Genomic DNA, 13,685 nt, shown 5'->3' on the forward strand with positions numbered 1-13,685 from the left:
CGTGGAACAGGCTGGGCTCATGAAAGATCACTACCTCTTTTATTGAGAAACTGCCATGAGTCTTGAACCCACTTGCCTGCATGCCAAGCAAAGTAGAATTATAAAAGATAGTGAAAGAATTAAAAAAAATGACAACTAGAATTTAAACAACTATTATCACAGCCATTTTATGCTGTCATTAAGTACATTTATAAGTTATGTTAAAAGATCAGAAATACAGATATATGTTATTATCTACAATCTGCTTGTGAAATCATCATGGTATACTACTGGTTCAAGACCATCATGTAACACACCTTGTGATGTGGTCAGCTCGGGGCGGCAGTCGGGGGGTGGGTGGGGCACTGTCATCAGAGGGGCGCTCTTTTCTCAAGCTTGTCTTTGGTGTGGAGGCCCGTGGGGTGCCTCCCCCGGGGGTTTGAGCACGGGACGCTGGCAGGCTGCTGTGCACACTGCTGAAGCTCCTGGTGTGGAAGAAACACACACTGCTAGTATCAACTGTCTTTCCTTACACTACTGCTGGTGAAAGATTACTTAGCATCCATTCCACTCATACACTTTGATACATTATAAAGAACAAAACTTTTACAAATAAGGAAACTTTCATAAAATTAACATGGTGTAGTTTTCTACAGGTACACACACAGCCTCACCTGTTGGCCACGGGCTGACTCATGGACGACGAGCTGCGGGTTGAGGAGCGGCCTCGGTTCTGTGGTGGAGTACAGGGACTTTCTGTCATCCACATGTGGCTTTAGGACAGGAGCCAAGCTGATATTTTGTGTTGATGTTACAGAAGCTAGCCAAATATTTCCAGAGTGAGTATTAGAAGCCACAGTTCTGAGTTGTGTGATTTGTCTCATGAGTAGATTGAGGATAAAAGTCAGTGACGGAGGGAGGAGGAGGAAGAGATCCCCATGATAACCCGTGTCAAGGAAGCCACAAGAGGAAATGCACTTTGTCAATAAATAAAATGAGTTGATGAATTTAGAAACAACTTGATTCAGTGAGCTGTTATATATTTCTCAGCAATTTTACACAGTATTCTATCTACTTGCATCTGACACCTGATGGTCAAGACAGCATTCTACAGGGCAGCAGCCAGCCACCTCACAAGAGGACAGCCGGGAACACAACGGGATGATTGTGACTATGGCACAACCATCACAGTGGATCACACATCTCCATATAAGTAGTCAGAGTTGAATGCACATATCCACACACACAGTTTCAGCCATTAATTCTTAAGTTTTGTATAAAGAGAGGTGGCTTTCTGTATGTATGTAATTGCATGGAATAAAATAACACAACAAAGGAGACCATTGCAGGTGAAAAGTAACAATACATGAAGAATTAAGTCAAATACCCGACATCTTTTCATCACATTGGCACATTTACTTTGTTGTTTGATATTTCTAACATTTTCCTACACATTTTTAGCATTTTAACAACCATCATACATATTATATACTGTACAAGTAACATCAATAAACTCTGGTCAATGGCTTCCTTGGAAATATCACTATAGGTCAACAGATAACATTTTCAACCACCTGCACAAGCCCTCACAGAGCATTACCAGGCTCCACCTAGCCACCTCGCTGCCTCAGACAAATACACCACACAGAAGATACATGACACACCATTCCCTACTGCCCAATTTAGGTGTACAATCCAGTAACTATTCTGTAAAATCTTTGGTCAAACTAATAGTGTTTGGTATATTGCAAGCTGCCCACAGAAGGGATCCTGGGGCTGCTACATGTATTGCCATCATATGAGAGTGTCTGGATGCCTCCCTTGTGGAAATCATGACAGACTGGAAAATAAAACTTGCTTCTCCCAGAGAGTATCTCCCTCACCTGGTTGTCTACCACCGAGTCAGGCACCCCATCCCGCACTGACACCGAGTCTGCATCTTCTGTGAGGTAGACGGGTCGGCGGGAACCAGCGCGGCGGAGCTCGGCACTGCTGCTACCAGCAGTGACGGTGGAGAGAGAGTCTTCGTGGTGCCCATCGCTGGCCTCCCCGGACCTCAGGCTCACCACGTCCTCAGATGATATGGAGCCCCTGCAATAGATATGTGTCACCCTCCTCCACTCACTCTAAACAATCAATTCTGAAACATTTCCACACTGCATCTCCACTACATTCAAAAAGTTCTAATTGAAGTGACATAGGTTTTTAAGGGTATTCTTATGGTTCTAGTGGTAGATTAACAAGATTTCTACATTATTAAGAGGAGAAACTATTGTGAACTCAGCTAATCATCTCTGTAGCTTTTGAAAATCGTCATGATGAGAGGGCAAAGTGTTTATGAATATGGGCCTAAAACTTGTGAATATCTGACTTCCAATTTAGGTACCAACACCAGGCTTGCTTCTCTCTTTTTAATTCTACATCACTAGAATGACTGTTCACAGTTTGCTTTGCTGCCTAACAATAAGTATGAATAAATAAAAGAGGCCAATTGAAATTACGTGCTGTATTAATGGATACATATTCACAAGATAATTCTGAATCCTTTTTCCAATTTGATGACTGTGATGACTTGCAATAATGAGACAGCACCATTAGATATGTATTTTTCCAACAAAAGTGGCCCAGTACATAACACCACCAGAAAATTATCTAGGTCTTATGCAAAATCAAGATATTTTCAGCACTAACTGAGATGCCTGTACACCACAAGAAGGCTAGTAATCAACACACCTGAGCACCTGAGAGGCAAAGGCATCACTGAGGGCAGGTGGCAGACTCTTCCTGTGGTTGTTGGGGGTCTGGGTCTCCTTGAGGGTGCCCTGTTCCCCTGCCTCCCCATTGTGGGTGGGGGAGGGTGGCAGGTTTGGGGAGGAGCGCCTAGTCTCGGAGCCTGAGTCCATGGAGTCGTTGGCGTGGGAGGAGGAGCCCAGAGAGGAGGAGTCTGGACTCTCCCCGCCCTCCTCACGTCCCCGGGACCTTGACCGTCCACTCTGAGTATCAACAAATTATAATGGTGAGGAGTATAATTGATTATAAATACTTGATGCCAAATTGATAGTCTTGTTGTAATATAATACAATATCTTTCCCACTTGTGATAATCTACAATGAAATGCTTATACAGGAATGGAGGACAGTATTATTATGGAACCTTTCAATACTCAAATATAGAAATATGCCTTAATATTTTTACAGTTTTCAAGAAATAAACATTTAGGATGGAAATTGGAATATCTATCTTTATGAGACAGTGAAAAGTATAATTCCAGAATATCACAAAGACAGTCTCCTGGCTACCCTCCCTGTGGGTGTGGAGGGCGCCTCTGCACCACTCACCCGCGGCACCTTGCTGATGAGCTCCGTACCAGCACGGCGCACCCGCCGCACAAGATTCACGCCGAAGCCTTTCCTGGAGTGAGACACACAGCTTATTATTACACAGAAAAACACATGCTGTAGTAATACAGTTCCTTTCCGTAGATGACTTTCAATTAGATATTTGAACATATAGTTTAAGATTTAAATTTTTGTACATCATATATGCAGATATATAACAACACATTAACAATGAGTACTGTTTAGGTCAGGAGTGTCATACAAGCATGCAGGACTTGCTTCCAGGTTATCATTACTGTGAATTTTCAGTTACAGTTTCCCGACTGGGGTGAGGATTGAGTGGCCCCTGAGGACCAAGGGATTGGGTGCTTCCCAAGTGTGGTATTTACCAAGCAAGACCAGTCCAGACCCTCAGGCAGAGAACACACAGTGCACATGGCACACACAAGTTTACAGGTCCAAAATTAGAATGAAAACATATCCACAGATTAGTCACAAGAATAAACTTTTTCATACAAGAGGATTCTACATACATGACGTTTGCAATCATCCATAGACATTCCTGAGACACAACTACACCTAACATTTACGACATCCTCCGCCAGGCACTCTGAGGCACTCGCTGGCTTGGCAGCGCATGTGAGGAATGGGTTTACATGCCAAGGTTTAACCATACAGCAGGCAGTACAACAGATCAGCAAGAGGGAAGCATGTCACGGCTAACTGAACAGGTAAACAAAACTGAATTCATAGTTTTATGAATTTTCAAAACAATCTGGAAATATATTACAACTAAATGTTCGAAACCAGAATTCTAAAAATTAAAGAAGCACATGAGGTAATAAGCAATTTGATGTACTGTACACTGCCAAAGCAGCTGAATATGAAGAAAGGAGAAACAGGATAGATGGTCAAAGTCAACTGGTGATAAAAAAAACACATTGTTATAATATTCACCAAAGAATCAGCTACAGAACAGAACACAAGTCTTGGAGGCTGACAGAACAACAAGGAACAAGCACAACTGAAAACACCAGTTGCTAGTTGAAAAGACAACAAAAATTTCATGTTGATTTTTGTCTTTGAAAATTCAGTCTGGCAAGTAATTACACACAATCACAGACCTTGCTACAACATTCAAGAGTTCAGAGCCAATGAGTATTTTTGACATAAAACCAAAGATGAAAGAAGACATTTTTCTCAGACTTAGTTTTATAATAAAATATTTTAAATGTGATCTCAATCAATTTCATTTCATAAGTTGCAAGGCATATCAAGAATCACAATATTAATGTCTTGGTGTCATTTCAGTAATAACAATTAAACTTGTAGGTTGAGAAATGTGATTGTCACTTGTTGCTGCTATTCAGAAGTCAGAGTTACGGCAAGTCAACAACAATCCAATGATGTGAATGTCAGGACAGTTCTGCTGCTACAGGAATAAAAACTGAAAGCTCAGTCCCAAACAGGAGATCTGAAAAGACTGTAAGAGACTGAAAGCTGCTTTTAGTTCTGCAGGAGCTTTATGGGCATCACTCAACAAGGCACACGACTACAGACAGACCAAAAAATACCTATGATCAGACACTACTCCAGTCATAATGAATCCATTCATGCATATCTGTGAATCTGACATAAAGAAGTAGCGGCTCTGCAGAACTAAAAACAGACAAAGAAAGTTGCATTCAATAAACCTTCCAACTATACTGTCCACTTTACTTACGAGTACGGCACACAGCCCGGGGATAACCTAGCAGGGAGAACATACCATCTTAGCCACCACTGATGCCTGCTATCATTGTTACCACTTAACACTAAGGCTAGGCACAGCACATGTTAACCTCAGGATAGGCAGAGAGAGAGAGACATCAAGCATATGCTGAGTATGAGATGGGTATTATGATAAAATTATTAATAGCCCCTTTATATGGAAAAAAACATGTGTCACTATTCATTTCTCTTATTCAGTTTAAATGTTTACCCAAAACCAGAGAAGCAGTTCATCCATCAAGATAAGGCAGGAGGGAAGCGTTTCACAACTAGCCACCACAGGTTAGTCAGGAAGCGTGTCTGTACACCTCAACTACACGGCTAAGTAAGATGTTCAACCAGATAAACTCACACTAAAAACGATGAGTTCTAAAATTTGAGGCAGATATTGACAGAGACCAAACACCACTGATAGAATATGCTCCAGATTCATAATAGCTAATACTACTTCTAAGATCAATGAATGGTTCCCTCCAAATATTTTCTTCCTTATGGTAACTTTTTTTTGTCAAGTGGGAGTATGTCACCACATCACGAGTACCATTATTGTGATGAAGGAAGATACTATCTACTTTAATCATTGACGAGAAACACTGATGAACATGAATATAATATGAATTAGATGTCTAGTCCTTGCTAATTTGTCTGCTGAGCCAAAAGTACCATTATTATGTTGAAGGAAGATACTATCCAAGAAAAACTGACTACTCAAAAACATAACAAGATTTAGAGGTCCAATCTTTACTAGTCTATCTGATGCACCAAAGGTTAGTATGTGTGCCATTTGTGAGAATACCCTACACTAATACACTGTTTTGATGGTGAGGTTTGTGTTGTTTGTACCATGTCTAGTCTATGCCTTAGCCTCATGACAGGAAATATATGTATGTAGGAAAGTCACCCCAGTTTTAAGCATATTGTGTTAGTAAAGAGATATAGCAAATTTTAGTATGCACAAAAAACAAATTAAAATCATGCTTTGTAGGTACTTTCATGTGAAATGTTAACTATATAAAATGGTATAAAAGATCATGAAAGGAATTAAGAATGAATGAGTGAAGTAATGAGTGAAGTAATTACTGAATGAGTGAAGTAATTACTGAATGAGTGAAGTAATTACTGAAATAATAAGTGAAGTAATGACTGAAGTACTTAGTGACATAATGACTGAAGTTCTTAGTGATGCAATGATTGAAGTAATGACTGAAGTACTGACTGCAGTAATGAGTGAAGTAATGAATTAAATAATAAGTGAAGTAATAAGTGAGTAATGGCATTATAAATAAACAAGTGAATTCAGGAAAGTTCACTTGGAATTCACATCTAGTCAATAAAATCAGACTTAGTGACACATATATATAACCCTTAATTAACTTCATTACACAAACACATTTTCTGAAATCCACTAAAACCAGTAACTTATTTTTCCCTAATCTTAATGAACATAGGTATCTTACAGAATATACAGTGACTGAATCCTAAGTTACAGTACAACCATTCTACTACACTAATGATGGAATATCTTGCAAACCTACTTTTTGGAAGGGGAATTGTCCATGCGGCGGTATTGTTCCATTATCTTCTCTTCAAGCTTCTCCTTCCCTCGACGCAGATTGTTCAGCTTGTCACTGGATAAGGTAAGGCTATGTATTAGTAAATATAAAGTAAGGCCAATGATTATTGTACCAGTTCACTGTCATTACAAATTACCTATGCAACTCTAAGTCTATCTGGCAGGCTTTTAAGAACTGGCACTAAAGTAGGCCTTTTTTTTTCTTTCCTTATAATTTTGTTGCACCTTGGCCAGTGACCCTCTTACACAACAAAAACCAAATAAATAAATAAATAAATAAATAAATAAATATGTAAATAAATATAAATAAATAAATAAATAAACAAATAAACAAACAAATAAACAAACAAACAAATAAATAAATAAATACAAAAACTGTCTCATTTGATTTAGATTTCTATTGCCTGCTTGTATCACTCAACATATTTTGATGAGGCAAAGATAAGTATATGACAGGACAATTATTGTGTTTGCATGTATTATTTATTTTTTTATCTTTTTTTCTGCTTCTGTATTGTCTAAAGTCACAACACAATGATTACTGTACCAGTTCCTAGTCATTGCAAATAATCTATGCAACTGTCTCACAAGATTTTTATTACTTTGTATAATTCAATGTATTTCTTTCATATTAATCTCTTTATGCCCCCAGGTGAAAATAAAATGATTGTTGTTATCATCAAGCTGAGCAGGCACTAACAAGGTTTCTCAATTCAACCACCAAATTGAAAAGAGGAGAGTGGACTTAAGACTGCAGGTCAGATTAACATACGTGAAGTTCTTCTCCTCTTGGTGGAAGTGCTGCTTGTCCTCGAGTGTCTGTGTGAGGAGGTCGTGGTACTGGGTGAGCAGAAGTGACACCTGAGACATGAGGGAGCGCCGGTCCTCCTCCAGGGTCAGGTTCAGGGTCTGCAGCACCTGTGGGAACATCAAACACACTCATGTACTGTGCTGCTGTGCCACTTCAGGTTACAAAGGTAATGGATGACTAAATACATAAATAAAAAATAAATAAAAAATAAATAAATAAATAAAAAATAAATAAATAAATAAAAAATAAAGTTAAAAAAATCTGATGTAAACATATCATCAAGCATCTTGTAAAACCAATTAAGTGAAAGGCTAATGTATTGCCTCTTGCTCTGAAATACTGAGTTTATGTAAACTGCTAATTGCCATAGACAAAACAGTGAAAAATTTTCTTTAGTGTAACCATGAGATGGAGGAGCCCAACACCAAACCCTAGGCATGACACTCAATAGTTGATTTGTCACTAGTCAAGCCCTAGGAGTCACCATGACTATGGAGTCTGCAATATTGTGACTGTCCCACCACTGCACAACTCACATATACACTCAAACTACTCAGTCCTTTACCATTCAAACAAACCATAATGATATCTATGACTCAAGTGGAGTTTGGAAGACCTTTCTTATGGGACTAGCACCTCAGTGGGCCTTTTTCTTGTTGTTCTTTTTTGTTGCCTTCAGCCAGTACCTCTCTTGCATGACACACACACACATACACCCACACATACATACACACACACAGCAGCACTACAGTTTGCAGCTCACCTGACACTTGTTGGTGAGCTTGGACACCTCCACATCCAAAGCTGCCATCTGGTCCCGTGCCTCATTCAGCTCCCCGCTCAGCTCCGTCAGTCGCAGCTTCACTGTGTTATTTTCTGTCTTGATGCTCTTATAGTCACCCTGAAGGGACTTGTACTCGGTCCGCAGCTTCTCGTTGGCAGAGAAGAGGCTTCGAAAATCATCCTGGAAGCAGAGATTAGTTAAGTTTAGATGTTTTTTCATCATTCACCATGCTAACACTGTGCTTTCTTTAGTTGTATAGTAGAAGGTTACTGGTACGAAGTGGTGGTGTCTTGAATATGCCTGTTATCTATAAGAGAGGCAGAGAGGCACCCAAGGCTAGGCAAAGTGGGATATGAAGGAGTGTGATGAAAGTGAACTGCCTGTCATGAGCTGCATCAGGGAAGCAAAACAGAAACATGAACTGAGTAAGAGTAAATAAAGTTCTGAGATCCTGACACTGACACTAGGTAGATCAGCACTTTCCACCACATCCCTCAAGATGCTAGATTAAATTTTCCCATACTATCACTCAATAAGCTCTTTTGGCATGAGACAGACTGACATCTCTCCACCACAACCCTCAGAAAGTTAAATTTTCCCAAAGTCTCTAATAAGTTCCTTCAACACAAGATGGAATGACTGACACCTTCCCACCACAAACCTCAGCAAGTTGGGTTAAATTTTCTCAAACTGTCGCTACATGTTTCACCAGTGAGAAGCAAGCAAGGCCAAACAGAACAGTGTATTGTACTCTTACATGTTAAGTATTTTAGAGTGAACTGTGTCTGCACATTTTATCATTTTATCACTTTTTTTTTCTTACCTTACATTTGCTCTTTTTCTGTTCCCAGTAATAATAGTAATATTACTATTATTACTATTATTACTATTATTATTATTATTATTATTATTATTATTATTATTATTACTATTATTAATCTTACCTTGAGGCGAGAGTGTTCGCTGCGCAGGTTTGCCAGTGTGGTAGAATCAGACTTGAGCTTGGTCATCTCAGACTCCAGCACTTCCCGGAGCTTGAGCAAGTCATCCTCACTCGCTGACATGGTACTCTGCTGCTCCTGTGGGCGAGGCAAGATGTGACCACCATTGCCTGACTATAACCAGTGGAAACAGTAGTAAAAAGTCCCTCTTAGTGTATATGACTGGGAATGAGTCTTTACAACTGCTTTCTGCTCATTGCAAGACATGCCCGCCACTGCTTGACTATAACCAGTGGGAATAGTAGTAAAAATTTGCTTCTCGGTGCACATAACTAAGGTTGCATCTTTATCACTGCTTTGTATCAATTATAATGCACAAGGGGAAATAAATATGCTTGATAGGAATAATCTACATTTTCAGCAATAAACAGAATAATAAGGTCTAGTTTTGTATACTTGTATTCAAATAGATGCTGCATATTTTCTGATGTTCAAGCCTTAAATACACAAACAGTCTCTCCACAACACAGTTTTGCTGACATACATACACACAATGACTACACAAATTCAGCATGAATGTCACTAGATGAGTAACAAATCAACAATGACAAACTAGTGAATTACTGATAAGTTTAATCATAAATCTATAAACTTGTAACCCTTCCTTGAAATTAGCAAATCCATGAATCTATAAACTAACGAAGCATTTATGACAATGATCTCATCGCAGACTCAAAGAATCTAACTTGAGCACTACACTTTTGTTCATATCCATATAGTACAGGGGAGGGGACTGGCACCTAAGTGGGTTTTTTTTCACATAAATTTTGTTGCTCTTGGCTAGTACCTCTCTTACATAACATAAAATAAAATTAATAAAATATGTTAATAAAAAGAAAATGAAGAAGGAAAAAGGGGTCCTAGCCAGCAACATGATGACAAGGAGCTGGCATCCAGTGCTCACTCCCACCTTGAGTTCCTTGTGCTCCAGCCTGAGGGTCTTGTGTTCACTCTTGAGGTGGTTGTGCTCCTTAATGAGGCTGTCATACTCCCGGGTGAGCTGCTGGTGGAGCCGCTGCAGCGCCTCGTGGTCTGACACCAGCTGGCTCAGGCGGCTGCCTCGCTCGTCACACGACCGCCGCACCTGAACACAGACGCACACATATACACGACTTATTGTTGCTGTCATTGATGTTGTTTTAGTCTTGGCAGCATGCAACAAACTTACTTCTTATGTTCATTACTTCTAGTCCATTCAGTATATAGCAAAATATTTCAAATATATATGAATCAAGTACATATTAAGTTTTCCAGTGGCTCTTTGTTTAGGTCACTAATTTAAAAACAAAATTACGCAGCTTAGGTTTTGTGAAAATCACCCTTGATTTGACAGTTGCACCAAGTAAGAGTAAAATAGTTTTTTATTCTTGCCATCAGACATTAGAGCTTAGTGTGATCATTACTTATATGAACTGCAATCCTACAGACCTTTTTTCCTGACAGAAATCAGTCTACATTGACAGCTCCACCTCACAATAACAGATTCAATATGACTCTAGATCTATTTTTCCTGGGCATGCACCTTGTCCTTCTCAGCGTCCATCTGGGTGGCAGTGGACTGCAGAGCTGAGTTCTGGGCGATGAGGGAAGCCGACTGGGACTGCAGCGTTGTGTTCTCCACCTGCAGGCGGGCATTCTCTCCCTGCAGCTTGGCGTTGTGCTGGGACATGACGGTGTTCTGGTTGGACAGTGAGGTCACCTGGGACTGCAGGGCACACACCTGCTCCCGGTAACTGGCCGTCTGGGACTTGAGTTCAGTGATCTCATTTTCAAGGCTCACCTTCTGCAAACACAAGAAGACCTCAGAGATTCATGTCCACAGAACCATTAGAAGAAATATGTAAATACAACACACAAAAAAGTTTTCTTCTTATGTGGATAGATTAAGCAATGGATGGAGATCTTGACTAATTAATTTCCATTTCCTTCACCCATGCCACTTAGGATAAAAAGTGACTTTCCATGATGCTTCAAAATGTGCAATGAGAATTCCAGTATGCTTGACATGGGGAAACATGATAGTTAGACAACTCTTGCACTGAAGTTACAAGTTATAAAAGCTCTTAATGTAAACTAAAATCAAAGACACAAGACATAATGTTAGAGATGTAATAAAAAAAATGAGATCTCAAAAATGGATTCAAATGGTAAGCTATTGAAATAAGACACAAATTTCAAGATATGATTAAAAAGTGAAATCTCATCCATAACTTGAAATGGCAGGATTTTAAAATTCTTCATGTAATCTAAAGTTCATACTGTTAAGCATTTTGGTATCTTCTCTTCACTGCTTTAAATAGTCTCTGGTGTGAGTACCTGGAGTTTCTAAGAGACTTTTCATATTTATAGTTCTAACAGGATTCTGCATCACCAGTTAAAACAAAACCCATGAAAATCATCTCTATCCTTTGAGAAATAATCCTGGTGAAAGTTCAAGGTGTTTAAGAATGCAAACCTAAAATTAAGCAGTAAAATATACATAATACACAGAAAATGAGACAGGGATGAGGTGTTTAAGAACATAATAATTTAAATAGAGGCAGAATACACTGAACACAGGACAAGGCAGTGCAGATCTCAACATACATCTTCATTGGCTCGATACATGGACTCCCTCAGCTTGGCCACCTCACGGGACACATCCTCGCTCAGGCTGGCGCCCTCCTCCTGGTGCCGCTGCCTCAGGGACTCCAGCTCGCTCTTCACCTGTTATGGGTGTTAGGGATGGTAATGCACACGGAGGAATGGTACGGAGATGTTTAGAGTGAACAGATACATTAAGGTGAAGTTCTATTTGCAGACACTCGATTAACAAGTTTTCACATTACATATAAGATGATTTTGTCCTTCATCTCAGTTTACATGTGCAGAGTTTATGTTTATGAATTTGCACACCAGAAAATAGCAATAAAAGATAAATGCTTAAAATCTGCAACTAATACAGATTTATGAATACTAGAAAAAAAATAAGATAAAAATAAAAAAAATAATAAATGCAACTAATTAAAGAACTGTAATTAATTTAAAAACTTTCTAATCATGAAATTTAAGCAAAGATTAATCACAAACTGTGAACCAAGTAAAAAAATACAAGGCTAACTGAATCACATTATCCCAAACATTTGCTCAGCTCACCTCCAGCAGCTGGTTACGCAATTCCTTGTTTCTGTTGACTGATTCACTGAGGCGAGACTCCAGGGATGCGATCTTCTCCTCCCGCACCTCCACGCTTCTCTTCAGCGTCTCCTCCAACATGGATTCCAGGGCCTTGTACCGGCTGGGGAAGACAAAGAGAAAGTGAATATTTTTAATAAAGCAACCTAACGAAAGCTGTGTACAATAATTTGCTTTTAATAATCTGAAAAGCAATGAATGGTAAACAGATAACTACTTCTTTCATTGTTTTCATCTTTTCAAAAGCTTATTTCACACAAAGCAGTTTATTTTTAGTTATTTCACACAACTCATGCACTGGAAGCGTATGGGAGTTATCAAAGTAAGCAAGAGCATGTGAAGTGTGGTGTTATCTGAGAGCAGCACATCTTTCTTGGTGCTAAGGGGATAGGCAGGAAGAGAGGCAAGATGAAGCACACTACAGCCTGCCAACATAGTAAAGTCCTGGTTGGTAGTCAAGAAACATTCCACACTCAAGCCCATATTCAGAAACACTGCTCTCTCTCTCTCACCACAACTATTTTCAAAGGCCACAGAGATGGTTAGGCAGGTTCTCAAGAGTGTTTCTCCAGTCAATAATGAAGAAAACCTGGTAATCTGTCACTAGAAACATAGAAACACCCTTAAAAACCCATGTAACTTCAACAACAAGAGCCTTTTGAATGTAGCAGAGATGTGGTGTGGAAGAGTTCCAGAATATGCTCTTCACTTCCACTGTGTTTTGTGTTCTCAATCTTATGTCCTCTGAACTGCTGAGAAACAAATTATGCCATTGGACAACTAATGGACTCTTGGCACACCAGAGGACATGAGATTACAAGAAGGTTTTAAACACAGTGAAAGTAAATGTGGCAAGTTACTTCACTTTCAATCATGACTATTGTACATTTATGGTCTCTGATAACTGTACCTGTTTAATTTCATTGTGCTGCGAACTATTCTTGATATTTGTAAGCTGAAACCATATTAAGCTTCTTAGAACTTTATTCAGGTAAGATTCATATCAGTAGAGTCTAAGGTATTGTTAAGCTAGCCTGTTAGTAAAGTAAGTGATGATTCTAGCACTAGTGATAGGTGTGTGAGATCCCTTTTAACTGCTGCTAACTGTCAGACTTGCAGTGTTCAGAGTCACTGTTTTATTATGTGCTTCTGTCTGCCTTTAAATGACAAAATATATAAATAAAAAAAAATAGATAAAATAAAAAATAAATATGTAAACAAATAAATAAAATAGAATACAATGAAATTAAATTAT

At 39.1% G+C, this 13,685-nt stretch overlaps 1 protein-coding gene across 1 annotated transcript in view; it reads right to left on the minus strand.

Annotated features, from left to right (window-relative positions):
• LOC135096775 (girdin-like) overlaps positions 1–13,685 on the minus strand; it is a 71,629-nt gene that overhangs the window by 2,784 nt on the left and 55,160 nt on the right. Inside the window, exons 19-33 of the mRNA XM_063998524.1 lie at positions 13,341–13,385; positions 12,392–12,533; positions 11,843–11,962; positions 10,779–11,039; positions 10,167–10,340; positions 9,200–9,334; positions 8,235–8,435; positions 7,433–7,578; positions 6,623–6,715; positions 5,041–5,067; positions 3,318–3,390; positions 2,713–2,972; positions 1,863–2,070; positions 654–712; positions 297–464 (exon numbers count right to left, since the gene is read on the minus strand). Coding sequence (XP_063854594.1) covers positions 297–464; positions 654–712; positions 1,863–2,070; positions 2,713–2,972; positions 3,318–3,390; positions 5,041–5,067; positions 6,623–6,715; positions 7,433–7,578; positions 8,235–8,435; positions 9,200–9,334; positions 10,167–10,340; positions 10,779–11,039; positions 11,843–11,962; positions 12,392–12,533; positions 13,341–13,385 — 2,112 coding nt within the window. The remainder of the gene's footprint in view (positions 1–296; positions 465–653; positions 713–1,862; positions 2,071–2,712; positions 2,973–3,317; positions 3,391–5,040; positions 5,068–6,622; positions 6,716–7,432; positions 7,579–8,234; positions 8,436–9,199; positions 9,335–10,166; positions 10,341–10,778; positions 11,040–11,842; positions 11,963–12,391; positions 12,534–13,340; positions 13,386–13,685) is intronic.

This window comes from Scylla paramamosain, chromosome 3, assembly GCF_035594125.1.
Source record: "Scylla paramamosain isolate STU-SP2022 chromosome 3, ASM3559412v1, whole genome shotgun sequence".
NCBI lineage: Eukaryota > Metazoa > Arthropoda > Malacostraca > Decapoda > Portunidae > Scylla > Scylla paramamosain.